The sequence below is a fragment of the Ursus arctos genome, unplaced genomic scaffold (assembly GCF_023065955.2).
Source record: "Ursus arctos isolate Adak ecotype North America unplaced genomic scaffold, UrsArc2.0 scaffold_33, whole genome shotgun sequence".
Classification (NCBI taxonomy): Eukaryota; Metazoa; Chordata; class Mammalia; order Carnivora; family Ursidae; genus Ursus; species Ursus arctos.
Genome location: NW_026623019.1, coordinates 6,911,706 through 6,936,397, shown reverse-complemented (window position 1 = coordinate 6,936,397; position 24,692 = coordinate 6,911,706). Strand labels below are relative to the sequence as shown.

Sequence of the window (24,692 nt, the reverse complement as noted above, 5' to 3'; positions counted from 1 at the left end):
AAATGCCAAAAGAAACAAATGTACTAGTTTTGTGTTAGTTTACCGAGAACACATACACAAATTCACCTTATTTATAAAAACAAAAAGCACAGGGTTTATAAGAAACTAATAAGATACAGAAATCACCAACGAGGGGTACGCATTTTTCTCAACCTAGTGAAAACCATTAAAAGGCCTAACAGTTTTCATAATTTAAGATATTCCACCGAGGTTGAGAGGAAAATCAGCACACATTCGTCACAAACCTAGACAAATCTCTACACAGGAGCCTCATTCCAGTAACTCTGATCTGGTTTAAAAAAAAAAAAAAAATTACCGTGAAAACAAGGAAACAATTTGGGAATAGTGGGACGTGTCAGCGAGTCCATCATTTTTCTCTGACTACGCGGGAGAATGAAAACTACTCCCGCGCATCCACTTACATCGCTCCGTTGGTATAGACAGTATCGCTTCCTTCCACATACTGCACCTGAGCTGGGTAGACATGCTGGACCTGCTGCACAGTCTGCACCTGCTGTACCTGAAAGACAAACATGAGGACGTGGTGAGACGCCGATCCGACCGAGCGCACGGCGTTAGCTTTGCCGCAAAGATTTCTCTAGGGCGTTGAACACTGCGAGGCTCATGCGAATTTCAAGACGAGCGCGTGGGGGGGTCCAGATCCACTGTGGCAAGCATGCGGAATCAATTCTCTACAAGTCTGGGGACACCCTTTCTGCAGGTGTGTAGGTAGAGACATACTCCTGATGTGCAGGGTGAAACTTCGGAAAGCTCCTCACTTCTGCTGATTTGTGAAACGCTCTTCGCCTGGTCTGTTACAGCCACGTTTATTTTTTACATTTAAAAAATTCATGGGGCGCCTGTCTGGCTCAGTCAGGAGAGCACGCGACTCTTGATCTCGGGGGTCAGGGGTTTGAGCCCCACGTTGGGCACAGAGAGGACTTTTTAAAAAAATTTCAAAATAAAATAAAAAATTACTGATGGAAAATTGCACACACTCAAATGTAGAGAAAAACACTAGAATAAACCCCTGTACTCATGATCCAAGATACGTAAGTACCATAAGCTCTCCCCCTTTCAAGCCCTGTCGGGATGATTTAAAAACAAGTGCAGAGATTGTACAGCTTCACTGGTAAATACTTCATGTTGTTTCTAAGAGAGGAGGACTGTTTTTAACATGAACACAATACCAATATCGCATATAAAACATTAACAATTCCTGGATATCATCTAAAATCCAGGCACTGTTAAAATCTAATTATTCCAATGTCGCAAGTTGGTTTGTTGCGATCAGGATCCGAATGAGGTCTGCACGTTACCTTTGGTTGAAATTTCCTATCTTTCTCTTTTGATCTCTAACAGTTTCCCATCCTTTTTTATTTCTTGACCATTACTTATTGAAGAAACTGGACTATTTATCCTGTAGAATTTCTGGAATTCTAGACTTGGCTGAGAGCATCCCTGAGATGTCATTTAATAAGTTCCTCTATCTCCTGTTGGTCCTATAAACTGGTAGTTAGATTGAGGGCCTTGAACAGGTTCGATTTTTGAAAAGCTGCCATATCGGTCGCCATATGACCGCTGGCTGTCTCTCCCTCTGCCGTCTTAACATACGATTGGTGGGGTCAGGTGTTGTCAGCTACCTCCACTCCTCATAATGCTGCCTCTTCATGCTTTCCCTGAGAGTATTAGTCGCCACTGGCGATCATTTTCTAGGGCTTGTATTTCAATTAATAAAGGTTATAACTTCAGTAGTCTGATTCTGTTATTCCTTCTTCATTTATTAGTAGACTTCTATAAAGAAATTCCCCTCAGGGCACCTGGGTGGCTCAGTTGGTTAAGCATCTGCCTTCGGCTCAGGTCATGATCTCAGGGTCCTGGGATCAAGCCCCACGTCGGGCTCCCTGCTTAGAGGAGAGCCTGTTTCTCCATCTCCTGCCTCCCCCTCTTGCCCCCTACTCGTGCTCTCTCTCAAACAAACAAACAAGCAAATAAATAAAAAGAAATTCCTCTCATTAATTATTTGGTTACTTTGAAATAAGTTTCGTACAGGAAGAGGAAGATAAATACATGATTCTTCTCCTTACCAGTACTCAGAATTTTATCCCCTAGCTCCCTTCCAAGGTGAGCAATGTGGTTTGGGGTTTGGTTTGGTTGGTATCTTTATGATTCTTAGCTGTTAAACATATTTGATGCTTTCCAGTCCAGCAGTTTTTTAGTTGGCAAACTGCCCCACCTCTGACCAATGGCAGTCCCCTCAAAGGGCATTCGATCTTCTGACGCAATCACAGTAATCTTTCTTACCTCCCTTGCTTTCTGTTGTGATAAGATATTCTGGACTTATCTCTTACATTTCCTGTTCTAGATCTAGAATCAACCATTTCTTCAAAGTGCCTACTTCCTATTAGTTGCGAGTAATGTAAACATGTAAAAACTGTTTAGAAAGACAATTTATAGACAGACAGACTCTGAAAACTTCGTGATTTCTTCTACAGAAATATTTACCACAGAAAAGTCATTGTACCATATTATTTAAAAATACAGTTTATAAGAGCAAAAAGTTAGAAGGGAAACCTTAATGACTGAAAAGCAGAGTGATTAAATAGAGGAAAACCATTCTGTAGAATATATGGCTAATGTTAAAAAAATAAAAATTGATATGTATTTTAATAATAAGATCTCTACCTCTAAGTCGTTATCAAGTGAAAAAGTACGCTGCAGAACAATACTCACAGAACTGCTTTATGTTTAAAAATATGTATATCTCTCTTGGGGCGCCTGGGTGGCGCAGTCGTTAAGCGTCTGCCTTCGGCTCAGGGCGTGATCCCGGCGTTCTGGGATCGAGTCCCACGTCAGGCTCTTCTGCTAAGAGCCTGCTTCTTCCTCTCCCACTCCCCCTGCCTGTGTTCCCTCTCTCGCTGGCTGTCTCTATCTCTGTTAAATAAATAAATAAAATCTTAAAAAAAAAATGTATACCTCTCGTTTGTGTGAACATGTATACATAAATGGACATCAGAACATGAAGGAAAAGAGAAGGGTGCACATCAAACTTCTAAAAGTGGCTTCTCTGTTGAGTGCCATGAAATGAGATGGGAGAGGTGAGGGGACTAGCATCTATTACTCTGAATATTTATATTACTCTTAGATTTTTAAAGTGAAAATGAATTCATCTGTTACATACATAATACGAAAAATACATAAATCAATACGTGGAAGGATTTCCACTTCTGGCCACAATGAAATAAATATACTAGAAATGCCCTCCCCACACTTAACAAATAGAAACCTGGACAGAATATGTAAAAACAAGGTTTCCAGTCATTTGAGAAAAGGCATCATAACGGTGTGATCCTTAAGATCCTTAAGACCACTTTAGAGCCATCTTAATAAAGGTAAAAAAATGGGGACACCTGGGTGGCTCAGTCGGTTAAGTGTTTGCCTTTGGGTCAGGCCATGATCCTGGAGTCCTGGGATCGAACCCTGCATTGGGCTCCCCGCTCAGCAGACAGCCTGCTTCTCCCTCTGCCCCTCACCCCGCTCAAGTGCTCCCTCTTACTCTCTCTCTCTCAAATAAATAAAATTTAAAAAAATAATAAAAAAAATAAAGCTAAAAAATAAGCTTCGAAAAGATCACGTTGCTTCACTTAACTGCCTATACAAGACAAAGTTTCACACTTTAAAAGGAAGACAGCAAAATCCAGACATAAAGAACTGTAAGAATCAAAATGTACAGTACCCAATAAAAAATTATTAGACGTGAAGAAGCAGGAACATGTGATCTACAACCAGGAGAAAAAAGCCAATCAATAGAAACATATAGAAATGAAAGACAGGAAGTGGCAGGGACTTTAAAATAGTTATAAGTAGACAAGTTTTAAAGGAAAACATGAATATGATGAGACAAAAAGAAAGAAGCTATAAGGACCCAAGTAGAATATTGACAAATACAAGTTGAAAACTACAATACCTGAAGAGAAAAATTCACTGAATGGGATTAAGAGCAGACTACATAGTGCAGAAGAAAAGACTGGTCAATTTGAAAACGTAGCAATAACAACTATCTTCTGTGGGGCATCTGGGTGGCTCAGTCCGTTAAGCATCTGCCTTCAGCTCAGGTTGTGATCCCAGGGGCCTGGGATCGAGCCCTGCATCAGGCCCCCTGCTCAGTGGGGAGTCAGCCTGTCTCTCCCCACAACTCATGTCTATTCTCTCTCTCTCTCTCTCAAATAAATAAAATCTTAAAAAAAAAAAAACCCACAAAATTATCTGCCATGAAGAATAGAGACAAAAAAGAAATGAGGAATAGAGAATCAGTGAACTATGGGACAACACTAACTGCAGTTGGGAGTCCCGGAAGAAGAACAGAAAACATAGTTGAAGAAAGAGTGGTAGAAACTTTTCCAAATTTGATTAAAACTTAAACACACAGGGGCGCCTGGGTGGCACAGCGGTTAAGCGTCTGCCTTCGGCTCAGGGCGTGATCCCGGCGTTATGGGATTGAGCCCCACATCAGGCTCCTCCGCTGGGAGCCTGCTTCTTCCTCTCCCACTCCCCCTGCTTGTGTTCCCTCTCTCGCTGGCTGTCTCTATCTCTGTCAAATAAATAAATAAAATCTTTAAAAAAAAACCAAACAAACAAAACTTAAAACACACAGATCTAAGCTCAATATGCCCAAATGCACAAAGAAAACCATATCAAAGTACATCATCATTAAATTGCAAAAAATCAATAATAAGGAGAAACATTTAAAGCAGATGGGAAAAGGGCACAGTTTGAGAAAGTATTGAAAAAGACTGAAAGATCCCCAGTTAGAAATAATGCAAGCACAAGACAATCAAATGACATCTTTATTTTATTTATTTATTTTTTTAAAAAGATTTTATTTATTTATTCGATAGAGATAGAGACAGCCAGTGAGAGAGGGAACATAAGCAGGGGGAGTGGGAGAGGAAGAAGCAGGCTCATAGCGGAGGAGCCTGACGTGGGGCTCGATCCCAGAACGCCGGGATCACGCCCTGAGCCGAAGGCAGACGCTTAACCGCTGTGTCACCCAGGCGCCCCTCAAATGACATCTTTAAAGTCTTGAGGGGAAAAGAATCTCAACATAGAATTCCATTACCAGTGAAATGTCCTACCACAATGAAGGAGAAATCCTTTTTCAGATAAAAGCTGAGAGAATTCTTCTCCAGCAAACCTCCAGGGGAGGTAATGACAAAGGTAGTTCTGAGGCTAAAGAAAAATAATACAGATGCAAACTGGGATCTATACAAAGAAATAAGGGGCACTGGACATAACAAATTTACAGGGAAATTAAAGGTTTTTTTCCTTTGTCTTCTCATCTTTTCATTTCTATAAAAGATAACTGACTATGTAAAGTAAATATAATAACAGCAGGTAATGGAGTTCACCACAGATGCAGAGGGGAAATGTACGTATCACAAAAATAGCACAAAAGATGGAAGACAGAAATGAAAATACACTTTTGTAAAACTCTTTACGTTACGTGGTATAACGTTATATGAAGAGAGGTTATGGTAAATTAAGATATACGCTAAAAATCCTAGGACATACACTAAATTAAAAAAACAGTATAGCCAAAAGTGGAGGTAAAATGTAATACTTAAAAACACAATGCATCCAACAGAAGGCAAAGGCAGAGGGAATAGAAGAACAACAAATGGGACAAAAAAAAAAATAACAAAATGCTAAAATTATAGGCAACCATTTTGATAATTATATTCAATACACAAGTTTTAAATCTAGATTGTCAGAATGGGTAGAAATGTGAGACCCAACTATATACTCTCCACCAGAACACACTTCATCTATCTATCTATCTATCTATCTATCCATCCATCTATCTTTTATTTAAGAGAGAACAAACAGGGGTGGGGGGCTAGGAAAAGAGGGAGAGGGACAGAGAGAATCTGTAGCAGAGCTCCACTTTGAACAAAATTTGTTCAAATATTAGGCTTAATCTCATGACCCTGAGACCAGGACCTGAGCTGAAATCAAGAGTCGAATGCCTGTCTGAGTCACCCAGATGCCCCCAGAACACACTTTTAGGACACAGAGACAGAAAGGTTAAAAATAAAAAAAATGTGGGAAAGATATGCTTTGCAAACACGAGTCGTAAGAAAGATGGAGCGGTTCTATTACTAGCAGCTGAAGTAGACTTAAAGAAAATTACCATAGATAAAGAGGAATATTTCATCAATAAAATTATCAAGAAGAAATATCCTGTCTGTGTTTGCATCTAAGAACAGAGTTTCAAAATACATGAAGCAAAACATGAGAGAATTCAAAGAAGAAATAAATCGGCAAACCCACAGTCACAATTGGACACTTCAACATCCTTCTCTCCGTAGTTGACAAAGACTGAAAATCACAAGGATACAGAAATTATCAACCAACTTGACCTAAATGACCTTCACACCACAATCCACAGAACAGCAACAGGACATGCACTCTTGCTAGTGCTCGTGGACATGAGGCATGAAAAGCTCAAATGGCGAAAAAGAAAAAAAGTCTTAACAAATTTAAAATAATTAAAACAGGGGAGCCTGGGTGGCTCAGTCAGTTAAGCAACTGTCTTTGGCTCAGGTCATGATCCCAGGTCCTGGGATCATCCCTGCGTGAGGCTCCCAGCTCAGCGGGGGAGTCTGCTTCTACCTCTCCCTCTGCTGCTCCCCCTGCTTGTGTGTGTGCGCTCGCTCGCTCTCTCTCTGTGTCAAATAAATAAATAAACAAATAAATAAAATAACAGAGTATGTTCTCTGACCAGAAAAGAATTCAATTGGAAGTCAAAGATGAAAAGATACCTGGAAAACATTCAAACATTTATATGATGAACACAAAATACACCTTAATTTAAACCTATGATTCATAGGAGAAATCACAAGAGAAATTTAAAAATATTTTTAGTTGAATGATGATGAAAATACAATCCATCGAAATCTGTGAGCACAGGTAGAGCTATGCACAAAGAGAAATCTATAGTTTTAAATATTTTTATTAAGAAAAACAATCCCCAATGCAATAAATCTAAAGTTTCAACTTTAAGAAGCTAGAAAATGAAGAACAAATTAAAACTGAAGTAGGAGAAAAGAAATAAAGAGCAAAAAATCAATGAAACAGACATCGGAAAGACAACTGAAAAAAAAATCAATGAAATTTTAAACATTAAGGTAGACTTAGGAGAAAAAGAAAGAAGATACAAATTATGAATACTGGGGATGAAAGGGGAAAAAGCATCCTAAAGACAGAAAATAGATCAGAAAGGCAGCTTAATGTCAACAAATTTAACTACTTTGGTTAAATGGAGAAAGTCCTTAAAAGACACAAAAAACCAACAATTGCAAAAAAAGAGAGAAAAAACCATATATATATATAATATATATAATCAAATTCATCTCCCCAGAGGAGACTCCAGGTCCAGTCGGCTTCATGGGTGAATTCTAGCAAAAATTTCAGGAAGGAAAAAAAAAAAAAAAGCCAATCTAACACAAACTCCCTATCACACTTTAGATGAAAAATAACTCAGACTAGGATACAAAATCTTATTAATACCATCTAAACCTTGATGGGTATTTCTGAACATAGCCTCTCTGTTCCTTTATAAACACTCCTTAAAATTTTGCACATTCTTGCTATCTTCTCCTAAGTTCTGGTTGTTTTCTCCATATAAATTATCTCACCAACCAACACAAATCCACCATTTCCAACCAGGCCTGATCTAAAATTTAGTTTCTCTAAAAAGCCTTCTGTAACTTACTTTATCCCAACAGAGACTGTCCCTTCCTTTTTCTCTCTTAGGACTCTTCATACAGGCGGTAGCATGTGGCTTAGTAGTAACCTATGTTCTCATCTGGTTTCCTTCATAGTAGCCAATATGGTGAGAGGTGGCAAAATCATTTAATTTGAAAATAGGAGAAGTGATTTTAAGTCCTTGTGCTGATATTTGCTGTTCATCTACTGGAAGAGTCAACTTATTTAAGTAATAATTTCCTTGTGTGTAAAAAATTCTATATCCTAAAAAAAAAAAAAATCTATCTCTTCCATCATTAAGAATTTTTGTGAGTATCCAAAATTATTAAATATAGATATAAAGCATGGTATAGACATATATGATAATTAAAATGCATATTGAGTAACTAGCTAAATTTTAAATACTTCAAAAGTAAGAGTCTTGTCTTCTACATCTGTGTAAATTTCAGCTTTATATCCCACTTGGTTTCAGCCATAAATATGCACAATAAATGTTCATCAAGGGTGCCTTCGAAACATGCGATTCCATAATCAAAGTAGAAATGTCAAGAACCTTGGGAAAGAAGTCTGGAGAGACGCATCGAACTCATCTACGTCAGCAATATATACGTATGTCCCTTGGTCACACTGAGACTTTCCTACATCAAAACAGGGCGTCCTTCTTTGCATTACCCGCCAAGTTAGGAATCAACAAAGTAAACAAAGACCAAACTAAACAATAAAAATACTGAATTATAGCATATTTTGGAGGTAATATAATTTATTATTATCTAGTATGTATGGTTTTTCTACCAACCAGCAGGAACTGGGTTGAAGAGACCCTTAAAACAATTTAGTGGTGATGAGAAATGGAACTGTGCTTGTGGTTTGACAAGGTATCTTTCTAGGGTGTAATGATGGTGGAGGAAGTAAAAAGACAGGGAAATAGGGACAGAGAAAGAAAAGGAGAAGAAAAAAAGGAAAAACAACCATTTTATGGAAAATAGCTATTTTATGTATGCATGTCTCATTTCACCACTGCAAAGTTAAGATCCTGAGTCTCTTATTTAGTTTTTAGTTGAGGGATTGTTTGATTTTCTTTCTCTGCTCATTCCTTCCCTCTTTCCCTTGTTCCTCCTCTCCTCCCCTCCCTTCCCCCTCCCCCTTCCTCCCTCCCTTCCTTCCTTCCTTCCTTCCTTCCTTCCTTCCTTCCTTCCTGTTTTGACAGTGCCGATCCATTATTAATAAAGGTGGGTTGGAAAGCCACAGAAATGTTCCCTTTTACCTCAGATTAGTCAGACCCAGGAAGACATCTGCATGTATAGAACCAGTCTCACAGAGTTTACAAACCCAGTCACAGGCTGGAAAATGAGAATGGCAGAATTCCAGCCCACCCCTACCCTTGGCCCAAGTTCCCACATATAGAGCAGAGATACTTTTTTTTTTATATTGTTGGTATATTCCCAAAGACCCAACACTATAAACACTCTGTAAATATTTAATAATTATTCAATAATTAAATAATGGCCTGTACCTAGCAAAGAAAATGCCCAGTGAATATTCGTAAAATTTACAGTAGCTTCTAAATGTGCATAAGTGCATTTGTGTTTTTTTTCAATAATGAAACCACCAAGGTATGCTTATTACTCCAAAGTGAACTGATCTAATCACTTTGAATGCCCTTTAATGCATCTTTAAAGACCAAAGGTGAAATTTTAAGAGGAAGTGCATGCTCTTTTCTCTTTCCTAAAATAATTAACTGTGATTCAAATTTGTTCAAATATTTGATACTGTTCTTATGTTAAACATTAATTTGTATTCAAATATTTAGTAGATTGTTATCTATTATAAGTTTCTTTTCCATTTTATGTGCCATACTTTAATGCAGTGATGTGTGAAACAAAGGCAAAAGAAAAAATTAAATTTCTTTACAACTTCCAGCCCATTGACAAGTCCTTGTGACAGGTGGAATGACCTTCCTCTAGGAACTCAACTGCCTTGCAGTTAACACTTTGTTTGCTAAGAGCAAAAGGCATCCTTAGCTTAACATCAGCCCAACCTCCAGGATCCTGTAAGTCTCCTTTAACATATAAAAATTCCTTTGGAAACTTCCTCTATCTCTACCTGTCCCCAAGATACATGTTAGTAATCATCCTTCAAGCATATGGCCCACTGATATACATCTGAAGGGTCTCAAGACTAAGGTTTAATTAGACAGTAATAAATGACCTTTTCCTAACAATAGACAGTCCCCTCAAGGTCCTGGAAACCTTGCTTCCAAATTCCTTAGAGACTTACACTAACCTTAACCGCCTCCCAACTTGAAAGTACATAATCCGCCACTCCTCAGGACCCCAGCGCAGCTCTCTCTGCCCACAGGTCTTGTCCCCGGGCTTTTTGCACTGAAGGTGTCTCAAGAATTCGTTCTTGACCATTCACTCCAAACCCTAACATTTCCACATCACAAAAACCATTCAGGTCAGCATTACGAAGAGAGATGGAGAAACTCGCACCATGTAGCCATTTCATCATGATTCTTAGGAACTATCTATTCCATCCACCTTCGTGAAATCTATAAACTGTCACGTTTTACTGCCTACCCTATCGAAGCTCTTAGGGGAAAGGAAAAAGATGATTAAATAAATTCTATAGAAAACTGATTTTCTTTTTTTTTTTTTTTTTAAAGATTTTATTTATTTATTTGACAGAGATAGAGACAGCCAGCGAGAGAGGGAACACAAGCAGGGGGAGTGGGAGAGGAAGAAGCAGGCTCATAGCAGAAGAGCCTGACATGGGGCTCGATCCCATAATGCCGGGATCACGCCCTGAGCTGAAGGCAGACGCTTAACCGCTGTGCCACCCAGGCGCCCCAATTTTCTTTTAACTTCATTATCTTTCCCAAAACAAATTCAGTTGCATTTCCTAAAAGCTTTTTTTTTACCATTTTTGAATTTTAATAAACAATAAAGTGGTGAAAATGGGAACTAAAACAGTGGGACAAAGGTAGAATTAGGAGGAACAACCAACTATTTCTATAATTAACTGTTCAATGAATAAAAATGACCTTGGGCTAATTTCTGAAAGGTTACCTAGTACATGAATGAATGTTGGCAGTAATGAGGTCTGACCATAATAATGTTCTCTACCTGAAATGTATCCATTCTCTGTCAAATGAAAGGAGAAAAGAAATCCCCCAAAGTATAAACACAGGCAACAATGTATTTACATTCATAGGCGCTAGATGAATTAACCGATTTAACCGTCTTACTGATACATATTTAAATGAAGCTCCTCTTTTTACTATTCAAATGTGGTATTACAAATGCATTTGCTTAGTTTTGTACTCTTTTATAATTCTTATTATTTATAAAGGAAGTGAATACCAAAACAAAGTACATACCACAGGAAAATGCGCTAGCTCAGAATCAGTATATTTTGAGGACAAATTTATACAATATGTTGTTTTGGATGTTCTTCAAAAAAAAATAAAATGAATCACGCTTCAAAACAAATCCTTTTCAATAGTGAATGAAGTCATTTATAACTGTTAAGCTTATTAGTCAGCTAAGAACAACATTAGTTTCTTTGTAAAAATGTCTTTATTATGTCAAGCTCTTCATTGCCTTTCTTGCAGAAGAGCATTCCTTACACTTGTGGTTGGAACCAGACATTTCAAACCTTAGTACAGACAGTCCCTGACTTAACGATGATTCAACTTAACAATTTTAAGTAACAGGCATTCAGTAGAAACCACGTTTTGAATTTTGAATTTCAGTTCTTTCCCGGGCTAAAGATATGTGCTACGATGTTCTCTTGTGATTCTGGGCAAGGCGGCCGTAGTTCTGTCAGCGACGCGATCATGAGGGTAAACAATGGACAGATAACAGATACCCTTACGCAACTATTCGGTACCCAACAACCATTCTGCTTTTCACTTAAAGTATACTAAGCTACATGAAATATTCAATACTTCATTATGAAACGGGCTTTGTGTTAGATGGCTTTGCTCAACTGTAGGTCAATGTAAGTGTCCTGAGCACATTTCAGGTAGGCTGGGCAGAGCTCTGCTGTTTGGTAAGTGAGGTGTATTTTTAAAAGCATTTTCGACTCAGGATATTTTCAACTTATGAGGCATTTACCTGCATGTAACCCCATCGTAAGTCGAGGAAGATCTATACTGAGAACTGTCAAAAACTGCATTAAGATGTCTTTAATAGACCCACAAGAGACGTGGAAGAGCTCTTCGCAGATTAAAAACATGAGATATTAGAGTGGCTATGTTAGAGGCTGCTGTATGACTGACCAAAGTGAAGCAGAAAAGAATCCACATCGGAACAGCTATTAATAAGAGGGCAGCGGGGAAGAGTAAGACAGCCAGAACAGCGGCAGAGAGTTAATTAGAAAAGCAGCCTTGTGAGAAAAGAGAAGGAACAGAACTCATTCAGTATTTCTGGACTCGTAAAACTGTAGGGAATTGAAGGATTGAGGAAAGATAGTTCAAAAAGTTGAGAGAGCACCGCGTGGCTGTGCTAGAAGGGAAGATGTGAGGACAGAAAAAGCACGGGGGAAAAACTAATTTCCTTAACAGACACAGGTTAGGGAAATAGAAATCACAAACCTAAGCCGATTTTTTTTTTTCAGTCTTGGTTAAAAGTAAAATAAATGGCATGTCACAAGGTATTGACTGCATCTTGCCAAGAAAGAACTCCACGGCTATCGTGAACGTTCGAAATAATTTGCAGGTAAAGGATGTTTATGACAGGACCACAGTGAACAAAAGCATGGCTAAGCAACAGGACAAGCTGGGAAAACACAAACAAACAAACAAAAAATATTACTTAAATCTCCCTCCTTGGGTTTATTGAGAAAAACAAGTTTCCCTAGATCTTTCACATTAATTTACAAAGTTCTTCCTGGGATACTCAATGATAACCACAAAATCCCTGTTCAATCTTTTAGGAATGGAAGCTCTTCCACTTTGAAAAATGCGGTGAATGTGAGCTATTGGAAAACACGGTGTTATCCATTTAAATGCCAGAACTCATTTTATATAGAAAATTGAATTTGTTCACTTCTTGTAAGCTCACTCACTGGCCCTGTGTTAGTTGACTCTCTCACTTATAAACTGTGTAGCTTCTTTTTTTCAGAAACCCACTCAGATTTTTGGATATCATTTTCTCATAGCAGACTTTCAGTAAATAAATGATGATTCTAGCACATTCAAATCCCATAAACACCACAAAGCCTACTTCTTCAGCAGGGCTAGAGTTAAACATGGAACTTTAGCTTAATAGGAATTATTTACCAAAACCACATAGTTGCTGTAGGCAACCAGAAGTTGTTAGGAAAATGTAATAATTATTGTTATACTTGGACTTAAGTAGAATCATATAAATGCTGAAACAGTGGTAAGTAAGGTCCTGGCTCACTATCTGATGATATGAACATACGAGACTCAATCAGGAGGGAATCAGTTCAATCACCCCAACTGCCTAGCATGAGTCTTCCAAGGAATCACGTATCTGACTTGGATCAAAGAGCAGAAGCTACTTCAAAGGGGTGAAGCAAGTTTCCAAAGGCAAGAGAGGAAGTGTTTCGGGGAGGAGGGATGGGACTCAGAACGAATTTAGTTTAGAATGATTTCTCAATGACAAACTTGACGGATATTACATAAAATACATAAACCTGTGTTTGTGAGTCAAAAGGAACAATACAACTACTTTGTACAAGTACAGAGCACTTTTTTCTTTCTTTTTTTTTTTTTTAAGATTTTATTATTTAGAGAGAGAGAGATGGCAAGAGCCTGTGAGTGGTGGGGAGGGGCAGAGGGAGAGGGAGAGAGAGAATCTCCAGCAGACTCTGCATTGATCTTGGAGCCTGATGCTGGGCTTGATCCCATGACCCTGAGATCATGACCTGAGCCAAAATCAAGAGTCGGATGCTCAACTGACTGAGCCACCCCGGCACCCCCTCTCTTTTTTAATTTAATTAATTAATTAATTTTTATTGAAGTATGGTTGATACACAATGTTACATTAGTTTCAGGTGTACGGCATAGTGATTTCGTAAGTCTGTAGGTACGCTGTGCTCTGTCACCATACAATGTTATCACAATACCATTCCTATATTCCCTAGGCTGCTCCCCTTATCCCCATGACTTATTCACTCCATGACTGGAAACTTGTATCTCCCACTCCCCTTCCCCCATTTTGTCCATCCCCCACCCCCTCGCCTCTGGCGACCGTCAGCTTGTTCTCTGTATTTATGGGTTCGTTTTTGTTTGAGAAACACTTTTTACTATGATTACAACACTGTCTTCAATATTATTTCCCTTGGGGCCCAGCAGGACTGACCAACACTAAGATTCTACTAAAGTAAGTAATAATTTCTGGGGGAAGGAATTTACTAAATAATACTCTGGTGACCAGAAAGAGTAAATGAGCTAAGTACACCACATTTACCGCAGTGTTATGAGCGGTCTTTGAAACAGAAGGCTCCCTCTAGTCTTTCTGGTAATAAATGAAACTATAGAAACATAAAATATCAATAAATGCAAGCAGCACATCAGAAGATCTAGCTGCATGAAATCAAGTTTTGCAGCTCCGGACTGACCATTAGAATATGCACTTTACATGTATCTCCTGGTGAGAATACATCTATACGGAGTCATACTTGCTCCAAGTGTCTATGGTAACAATGCATGTTTGCGGGAGTCGAGATGTTGACTCCCCTGGGATGGAGGGCTGGGAATAGGAGAATGAATTATTATACTTATGTGTTGGCAGCCGAAGCATTGTGACCTAAGGTTATAACAGAACTCTTATTACGGAGGATTGTTAAACTGGTGCTAATACTATTATTTATAGTGATACACAGTATTATTTCATTCACAAAAATTCTGAGATGAAATAAAGACAGTAGGCAATTTTATGCCTATTTTATAAATGGTGACATAAATACAGAGACATCGTGACAACCCAAAGACATGATAAGTGAATGACCCTAGGTCCTCTGACTCCAATCCTAGAATTCTTTCAACAATACCAGTGATTCCCCAAATGTGGGAGGAATGACATTGGTGGTACAGAGGCAAGGCATTAAATAATTATACACATAAGAACATAATCCATTTTCAATTATCTTTAAATCACTCTGATAAGGAAAAGGTTTCAGCCTTCACCACCTCTGACACTTAATAATCTCACTTTTTTAAAAGGACAGTAAGCCTCAGTGTTGATCTTTGTCAAACAAGAGCAGTAAAGCCAAATCATACAATATTATTTCATTTTTACCATATTTAGCTTAATGTGTATCTTCCATTTACATCAAGAGATACTAGGTTTCTCATTTTGCATAGAAATTTAAGTCTTTTTAAATGAATTCACTTAAGTAATTTTATACAAAACTAGTAAGTAAAAATATATACATAGTAGACTCTGGATAAAGCAAAAATCATGAGGCCACTTGCAAAAGATAACAAACTGCCCTTGCACATCGTGCACTATAAATCCTACTCCTAATAACAACATCAAAAGACTTTCCACTTTAGAGAGATTAACATCTCATATGTGAATTAGAACTAGTTACCTCATTGTATCAACTTACTAGTTCCCTAAATCCCAAAATAGAAGGAGTAGCAGTCACAATTCTACCATAGCAGAGACCAAGTTACTTTTGAAGCAAACGGTTGGTATATCACCTACTTTTTGGGCAAAACTGCATTTTGTGTATTTCAATATTTTTATAATCAAAGTAACAAATAAGTACAGTTTCTTAAGATTCACACAATACAGAAATAATCACAGTAAAATGAGATTGCCTCCTGTTTTATTGTTTTTTTAAGATTTTATTTATGTATTTGACAGAGAGAGAGAGAGAGCACAAGCAGGGGGAGCCACAGGCAGAGGGACAGGGAGAAGCAGGCTCCCCACTGAGCAGGGAGCCGAATGTGGGGCTGGATCCCAGGGCCCTGGGATCATGTCCTGAGCCGATGGCTGATGCTTAACTGACTGAGCCCCCCAGGCGCCCCTACCTCCTGTTTTTTTTTTTTTTTTAAAGATTTTATTTATTTATTCGACAGAGATAGAGACAGCCAGCGAGAGAGGGAACACAAGCAGGGGAGTGGGAGAGGAAGAAGCAGGCTCATAGCAGAGGAGCCTGATGTGGGGCTCGATCCCATAACGCCGGGATCACGCCCTGAGCCGAAGGCAGACGCTTAACCGCTGTGCCACCCAGGCGCCCCTCTACCTCCTGTTTTATGCTCACCCTCATTTCCCACTATCCGTGTTCCAGGAGATAAAGACTAACCATGGGACAGTGCACACCCTTCCAATCCTCTAACAATAAATACATCTTTATGCGTACCTATGTCTCTGGACCTACCAGGAGAGTTAACACAAACTGTAACAAGAGACAACACCTAAATCACCCAGCTAATGGACGGTGTAGGAGGCCCCCTCCCAGGTCACTTAAAGACCCTAGTTAACAGAAGCTCTTTCATGGTGAAGATGTGTCACCCTGATTTGGCCTTGGAGGAGGTGAGAGATGGTAGAGGTGGCATCACAGCTCCCCAATGTCTTGGCCGATAAACAGTACATGTCACTTTTGCTCCCAACCCGATACCCAGAATATGCACATGGTCCAACCTAAATATGAGGAGAAATACCTAGGTGAACATTCTGTCTTTGCTACAGTATCTTTTTGTTGGAGAGTATATGTATGAACCAGGTGAGACGTAACACGTTTTCCTGCTACTTGCTTTTCCTCACTGAACAACGCCCCTTACAGCTCTTTCCAAGTGTGTGTGTATGTGTCTGAATCTACACGCAGGCGCAACTATTTTAATTGGTTTCACAAGTATGCCATAGTACAGGTAAAGCTTAACTTATTTAACCATTCCACAAGCGATGAACATTTTTTCTTCTATCATGAAAAACACGACAGAGAAGGCCTACACCTGGTTTTTATCAAACCTTCTAGGGGGTGGCTCAGTCCATATGTTTACAGGCCATGTGTTTTTCATGTTTTGTGAATAGCCTATTCATATGCTTTGCCCATTTATCTACTGCATTGTTTGTCTTCCCTTAATGATTTACAGGACTCGTTAAAGATGATGACATTTTTATTCCCACGCATTTCATGCCTCTTTTTCCTTTAAATCTGTTTATGGTGTTTATTAACTATTTATTACTTGGCAAAATAGGTCAGCTTCTTTCCTAGAAGTCTTGTGATGCTTTATGTTCTACGTAGGATAATCGTACCCTTCCTAAGATTATGAAAGAATACTTCCTGTTTTTGTTTGTATTGGCTTCGTAGTTTTAAAACTGATTAGCTCTATAACCTCTTTTGGGCATTAAGGTAAAGGTCTTTTTGTTGTTGTTTTTCCAAACAGATACCCAATTTTTCTCAACACCATTTATGGCACTATCCATTTATTATTTGAAATAATATTTATCATGAACCAAGTTTTTATTTATACATAGATCTGCCTATTTAGTCTTGGTCTGTCATCACTCGGTTTTTATTACTATTGCTTTGTCATAGCATTCTGAAATTAGGAAGAACAAATTCTTTCCCCAACACTTTTCTTTGCGCCAAGTTTTCTGGGCCACTCTTGAGCATATTCTTCGCCATTAACTTTATAATCAGATTTTTGACTTTCAAGAAAACCTTGCTACGTGTTTTATTTGCATTATATTGAAATTATATCTCATTTTAGAACTCAGGGTCTTCATTTTAATGGCCTCGCACATGTGAGTTACATGCTTCATTCTAGCTAGCTGGTGATGTGTGAGCTTTTATAAAGACTGATGCTAGACTTCAATGTGCCCTGGTTGGCAAAATTCTCAAAATGTTCCCACTCTCAGATTCCAGTCCCACACCCCTGCAGCCCATGAATATGATGACGCATTGTTCCTGTGACTCTGTTATGTTATATGGCACAGCTAAGCTCAAAATAAAGTAAAAATGATCCAGCCCCAGGAGCCCTTAAAGTAAGTGGAGGCCTTCTCTGGCTGATGGCAGGAGAGGAGGTCAGAAAGTCAAGGCACGGAAGGTCTTGCCATGTGATTACTGCTGTGCAGACAGGGGGAGAGGAGTCAAGAGTGCAACCCCCAGCTGAGTGCAGACCCCAGCTGAGAGCCAGCAAGAAAACAGAGACCTCTGTCCTACAACTGAAAGGAGGGAAATGAATTCTGCCAACAACCTCTATGAGCATGGAAGTGAATTCTTCCCCAGGACCTCTAGGTAAAAAAGCCCAGGGTGACAGACCCCTCAATATCAGTCCAGTAAGACCCAGAACAGAGAACCCAGTGGAGTCCATTCAGACTTCTGATTACCGAAAACTATGAGATAATAAATGGGAATTGCTTTAAGCCACGGAATTTGTAATTTGTTACACGGCAATAGAAAAATAGAAAATCTAGAATAGACTTCAAGGCAATTGTTACCACCACCTTCCACCTCCACGGGTTTTCAGGATTCCCAGGGAGAAACAAAATACAATCAGAATCACTTCCCCCTTCTTCACTTACAGTCTCACGATACTCCCTAATTAAGAGCAACACACACTAACCTAAATCTTTAATTTCATGCTAATTTTAAGGCTTTGGGGAAATGAAAGGCTAATTCCTCCTCAAAAAGTTCGAATATTTAAGACACGGAGTAAATCGGAAACAAAACTATCAAAGGACAAAAAAAAAAAAAGCATATAATAAAACTTAAGGACAATAATAACTATTATCAAACCCTAGAATCCAAAATCTATTTCACGAGAGGTCAGGATATATATGATAAACAGGGTTCTTTCAGTATTTATCTACATATATGCACTGACTATAATGTTTAAAGGAGAACACAACATTTTGGTAAAAGGATGATTGCTAACAGTCTCAATTCCACTAATATAAATTGTTCTAGCGTTTAAAACCTTTTGTCTTTAAGTGAATTTAAGTGAATTAAATTTCTAAAATTCTTCATACTCTAAGAAACACTGAAATCGGCTTAGAGAAATCTGAACTGATATAAAGCTGAATTATATAATTTTAAAAAAGATATCTTGAAAGAAAATTTACAATGGTCCTCAATGGCTACACTGAAAATAAAATAAGCTTCCCTATTTTTGTCTGCTTAAGATTTTATTTATTTATTCGACAGAGAGAGAGACAGCCAGCGAGAGAGGGAACACAAGCAGGGGGAGCGGGAGAGGAAGAAGCAGGCTCATAGCAATGGAGCCTGATGTGGGGCTTGATCCCATAACGCTGGGATCACGCCCTGAGCCGAAGGCAGACGATTAACCGCTGTGCCACCCAGGCACCCCTGAAATCTTTTTTAACAAAACGTGTTGCATGTAGCACTGGTGTAAAATGTTTAAGATAAAGGAATGAATGAGGTAAAGCAAGGAAAATGTTAAGCAGTGAATAGGAAGGATGATAATTTCAATTTCCAGAGAATTGATAACACCATAAATTTTAGAATTTAAAAAGTAAATATAGAAAGAGGAAAATATTTAAAAATAAGAAAATACTCTCGTGCGCCTGGATGGCTCAGTCGGTTAAGTGTCTGCCTTCCACTCAGGTCATGGGGGATCAAGCCCTATATCGGGCTCCCTGCTCAGCAGGGAGCCCGCTTCTCCCTCTTTCTGCTTGTGCTCGCTCTTGCTCTCTCTCTCTCTCTAAAATAAATATTTTTTAAAAATAAGAAAATACTCTAACGCAATAATGATTAGCTACTTGTTAGAATTGCAAAAAAATGTTATGAAAGTGAATTTAAAAGAAACCATTTTCTTATTCACAGGTTGAAATAAATTTTAGAAGTTGATTCTCAGTAAAAATTGGTTTTTGAAATTATTGGCTTGTCTGATACTGCTTGTCTCAAAATTCTAGTTTCTATGAAAAAGAAGTGAGAGAATTGTGGCGATAGACTGAGGAACCAGTATCTTTCTTGAAGCTTTGACAGATGGTCGTATCAGGAGGATGGACACGAATCTTGTTTACTTAACTGATGTATTTTGATGATTTTGAACTCAGTAAACAAAGGGTGTTATTGCTCTAACTACCAAGGCGTCCCTGAACATTGGGGAACAGGTTTGCAATGATTCGATTATCATTGGGAGAGCTGGCCATGCGCAATCTATTTCCTACTTGTCAGCCAAACTGCCTGGAACCTCCCCTCCCGATGGAGAACGATTCCTCTGAGCTCGCTCTTTTCCCACTCCTAAGCACTGTCGTTTGTAATTTAAATCTCGTGCTTGGTCGTCCACTTGTATCTTATATAACCAACTTCCCTGCAAAAACAATGCTGGTTCTGATGGAGAGGAGAGAGGGGCAATTTTGTTTCTTAAGTAAACCCCATGAAGGCAGGAACAATGTCTGTTACCTTCTTTCTCACCCATCACAAGGCCAAGTACATCGTAAATCCTCAGGAAGGATCTGTTGAAGGAAAGGAGGCAGCACAAACTGCAATTCAGCAACTAGCTCTGAGCTACCAAGGAACAGCAAGGACAAAAAAATCACACAGGCAAATGGCACACCGGGAGAGGAAAACATAAAGGAAAGAAGACAGTAGAGAAGGCAGCAGGAAACCATTTCTTTTTTCTTTTTTTTTTTAAGATTTTATTTATTTATTTGACAGAGAGAGAGACAGCCAGCGAGAGAGGGAACACAGCAGGGGGAGTGGGAGAGGAAGAAGCAGGCTCCTAGTGGAGCAGGGAGCCCAATGCGGGGCTCGATCCCAGGTCCCTGGGATCACGCCCTGAGCCGAAGGCAGATGCTTAACGACTGAGCCACCCAGGCGCCCCTAGGAAACCATTTCTAACTAATGTCGTTTTGTTTTTCCTTACTTCATGAATTTCTTACTTAATAGCTCCATGCTATGTTACTTGAAAGAATAAAACTCATTGGATTGGTAGAAAAAAATAAAATCCTACCATGAAAGGGCTGCTTCTAAAGAAGTAAAAGGACGGGTGCTTGGAAGCACTGACAGCCCATTAGATCAGGTAACACTTTCACACTAGCAGAGGCAAGACATTTGACACCAAGAACAAATGACCAAAGATATGGATCACAAAAATAGTTGATGACTAATTCTGGGCTGAATCCATGACCAGTTAGGTTTACAGACAAGTTTTTTTTTTGTTTGGGTATTTTTGGGTTTTTGGTTTTGTGGTTTTGTTATGCATTTTTTGTTGTTGTTGTTGTTTTTCAATGGCCAGTTAGGGCATTTGAAATAGTCAAAAGCATGTTAAGTGATCAGAAAGTTATCCAATGAGTGCATGTACGATGCATGTAGTGGTCAATTCAACATTAGCCAAATTACAAAATATTTACAAAGTCAAAAAGTAAGAGTATTAAAAAATTACTCACCACATACTTTTAATGATTGTGTTTCAGAATCATAGAATTAATATTCAGTCTTTACCTCATCAGTAGTTCAAAAAAGTCTTCAATAAACTGTCAACCCGTTCGCTGTACATTCTTCTATGAGGTAAATGATTTTTAAGAAAGGAAACCAAACTTATGAATGTGCAATCTGTGAATCAGAACAGTGCTTGCTTCCTGGATGGGGGTGGAGGCGGGGAGAGGAAGGCAGAGATGTAAAGGGGACAGGTACAGGAAACTTTCCGGGGTGATAAAAATGTCCTATATCTTGGGGCACCTGGGTGGCACAGCGGTTAAGCGTCTGCCTTCGGCTCAGGGCGTGATCCCAGCGTTGTGGGATCGAGCCCCATATCAGGCTCCTCTGCTATGAGCCTGCTTCTTCCTCTCCCACTCCCCCTGCTTGTGTTCCCTCTCTCGCTGGCTGTCTCGATCTCTGTCAAATAAATAAATAAAATCTTTAAAAAAAAAATGTCCTATATCTTGATCAAAGCGGGGTTCAATAATCACCCTCACAGGACACTGAACTGTGTTACTTAAGATCTGTGTATCTCACTGTAAATACACTGTAGCTCACTAAAAACTGAAAGGCAAAAAAATGTATGTATATAAAATACTTCTGCATTACTCTATTTTATATGAAATACACTTACGGAATGCAATTAATTGTGAACTCAGAATAGATGCTTTCTTTTACAATGTCCAGAGAAGTAGCTGAGGTGTGTGTGTGTGTGTGTGTGTGTGTGTGTGTGTGTGTCTTTAGGAGGACGGGTGAGTGTTTTCCCCAGAAAAGTCAAACAGTAATTTATTAAGTTTCTCCTAATGATATGTGGCCACGATAGTATTGTGGGAATTATGACCAAGAATGTAATTAAACAAAGCTTCTTCAAATTATTATATTTTAACATAAAATGAATTCTATTTCTCGTGAAGCAAAATAGTTACTGAATTATTTTACTCGGCTTATGAAAAAAACTGATTACAGGCAAAGTCATATGGTATATACATCACTGCGGTGGGACATTTTTAGTTGCTACCAGGGATGAGTTCTCTAAACATCAGAGGTGTCTGTTCACAATCGACAGTGGCTTTCATTTTTTTAGACGCTTCTGCTTATAATACCAGCAATACGGTAATTTTTTTTCTTTGTCAATGGAGCTAATAAGATAAAGCAAATAAATTTAGATCCTTACAAATAACGTAACCAATTCAATTTCTTTAGCATCAGTTAATTCCAATTGTTTAATTTTAACTTATATTAGAGCAGAGTACTTAGGATTAAATCAGTGTTTCCACTAACACAGCTCTAAAATACATTATAATAACTATCAAATAATTGATACAGATATGCTATGACTTTGGGGATAATTTCAGTAATTTGTATAACTAAAATCATTTAAATTACCACTCAAAAGATGATAAATTATGAATAAACTATGAGGTTTTACATGTGGCCAGAAATTTAAATTATATAAGACTTCAATAAATGTATTATCTTGAAAAAGCAGTTATGGAAAATAGGCTCATCAACTTAAGCAAGATGAAGAGAAGTTGGAGAAAGTCCAGGAACGAATAATATAAATTACTAAGTGATTGGAAAATGACTTAACAAAGAAAGCCTAAAATAATTTGGATTTGTAGGGAACAGAAGGCTGGGGTGGGAATTAATACCATCTTTTATTCAACTAGATGAAGCAGTGCAGTGCAAACAGACCTTCTGTGCTCTCTGCCCAGTAAGGAAAGGATCTAAGATAAACCCAAGTAGCAACTAGAAGGGCTATGATTAGGCACCAAGAAAACATTCCCCTGCTGTTTCAAGACTTTTGGGTCTAATAACAAAGACGGCTGTAAAATCTGAAACTCTGAAAATGTTTAGCACAACAGAGATTACCAAAGGCTGTCCTTTCTCCAATACATGCATAGCATATGTAGTTAAGTATTGTGGACCCCATGTCCCTACGTGCTCACCCTTACCGCTTGGACGCACAGCAGTCTAGCTTCACGCTATAGCACCTGTTTGCCTGAGAGATTTCTCAGCCCCTCAGCACCCTCTTTGCCCAGCTGCAATCAGCCCAAAATGTCAGGAAACTGACCCCTAGTGTGACGAGCCCTCTGCCAAGGACTGACAGGGATCTGTATAAAAACTCTAGGCTTCCTCTTCCCTCATGTGGGGTAACTCTGAGATGCACCAAAACGGTAGCTCCCAGATTGTCCCCTGTGTGATCTGTCCCCACTTAATCCACAGTTGTAACATGTGTAATCATAAAATCTGTTTTGGATCAATTCCTTTCCTTGTTTCACTCTCCCAATATCCTACTGGCATTTCCAGGAATCCTCTCCCAAAAAAAATACTTGCACTGAAATTTTTGTATTGCTGTTTGCTTCTTTACCACCCAAACTAAGGCAACATATATGCCATTTCAGTGTACCACCGTCTTTTTAAATACTTACTAGTTTAAGCGGTTCCCCAATTTTTAAATTTCTTGAAAAACTTTTATAAGCACCACAAGAAATGGAAACCTTCTATACTCCAGCTCTCATTATTATAGTACACCCAAAATGAATAATGTCCAAAGAGTTATTTAATACTAGCCAGCTATTGTTCCCTGTTATCGCTGAGCCAGAATCCTGCTCTTTTGTTGTTGTTGTTTTTAAGATTTCATTTATTTGAGAGAGAGAGTGACAGAGAGCGCAAGCCAGGGGAGAGGCAGAGAAGCAGACTCCCCACTGAGCAGGGAGCCCGATGTGGGACACGATTCCAGGACTCTGGGATCATGACCCGAGCCCAAGGCAGACACTTAACCGACTGAGCCACCCAGGTGCCTGTATTTCATTGTTTTTTTTAAGTGTGAATGTGGTCGTGGGGAAGGTGAGCAAATACTGGTGAAATATTACAGATACACTGCACCAAACTGACCTTGTTGATTACATCGAGTGAGTGGCAGGAAATGGAATGGAAGACAACTTCCTTGCTCTTTGATTCAATATTTTCTTATATCTCTTTCACAGAACTACCTGAAGTCCATCTTATCATCTCAGGCCACTTAAAAATCACTTCACATCCCAATGCGATACGCGTTACCACACTTGAGAAAATATTAAGGTACCGAATGAAGAACTCTGAGAAAGCTCATTCACAACCTTACTCACAGAAAGTTATTAGAGGTGTCTCAAGGTTTCTGTGGCCCTTAGATAATCTCAGCACTTATTAAATAAAGTCTAGTCTTAATTTTCTGGGTAGTTGTGGCCGAGTCACTTCATTTTTCTGGACCTCAGCTTCCTCAACCTTAAAATAAGAAAGTCAAAACAGATTCATGTTTTTCCCTTCTGTTCCTCTCACCACTGCAAGAATAAAAGGGATGAGGAACGACGAAGCTGCATGGTTCCCAGTCCCATCGCTCCAGAGGAGTTCTAGGAAGATCAGTTTGGCATACGGTCCTGTTTGCTTGAAGGAAGAGGACGAGACAGACAGACATGGTAGGGAGAGAGGGAAAAGGTAGAGAGGAAAGAAGGAAGGGAAGAGGTAGGAGAAAGACTAGAAAAGAAAGAAAAATTTAAAAAGTGACTTTAAAA

The 24,692-nt window shown here is 38.9% G+C and overlaps 1 protein-coding gene across 10 annotated transcripts in view; it reads right to left on the bottom strand.

Annotated features, from left to right (window-relative positions):
• The window catches only part of RFX3 (regulatory factor X3), a 439,811-nt gene that overhangs the window by 119,463 nt on the left and 295,656 nt on the right, over positions 1-24,692 (bottom strand). For all 10 annotated transcript variants that reach the window (XM_057305525.1, XM_057305524.1, XM_048218289.2 and 7 more), the window contains one exon: positions 423-520. In XM_057305525.1, coding sequence (XP_057161508.1) covers positions 423-520 — 98 coding nt within the window. The remainder of the gene's footprint in view (positions 1-422; positions 521-24,692) is intronic.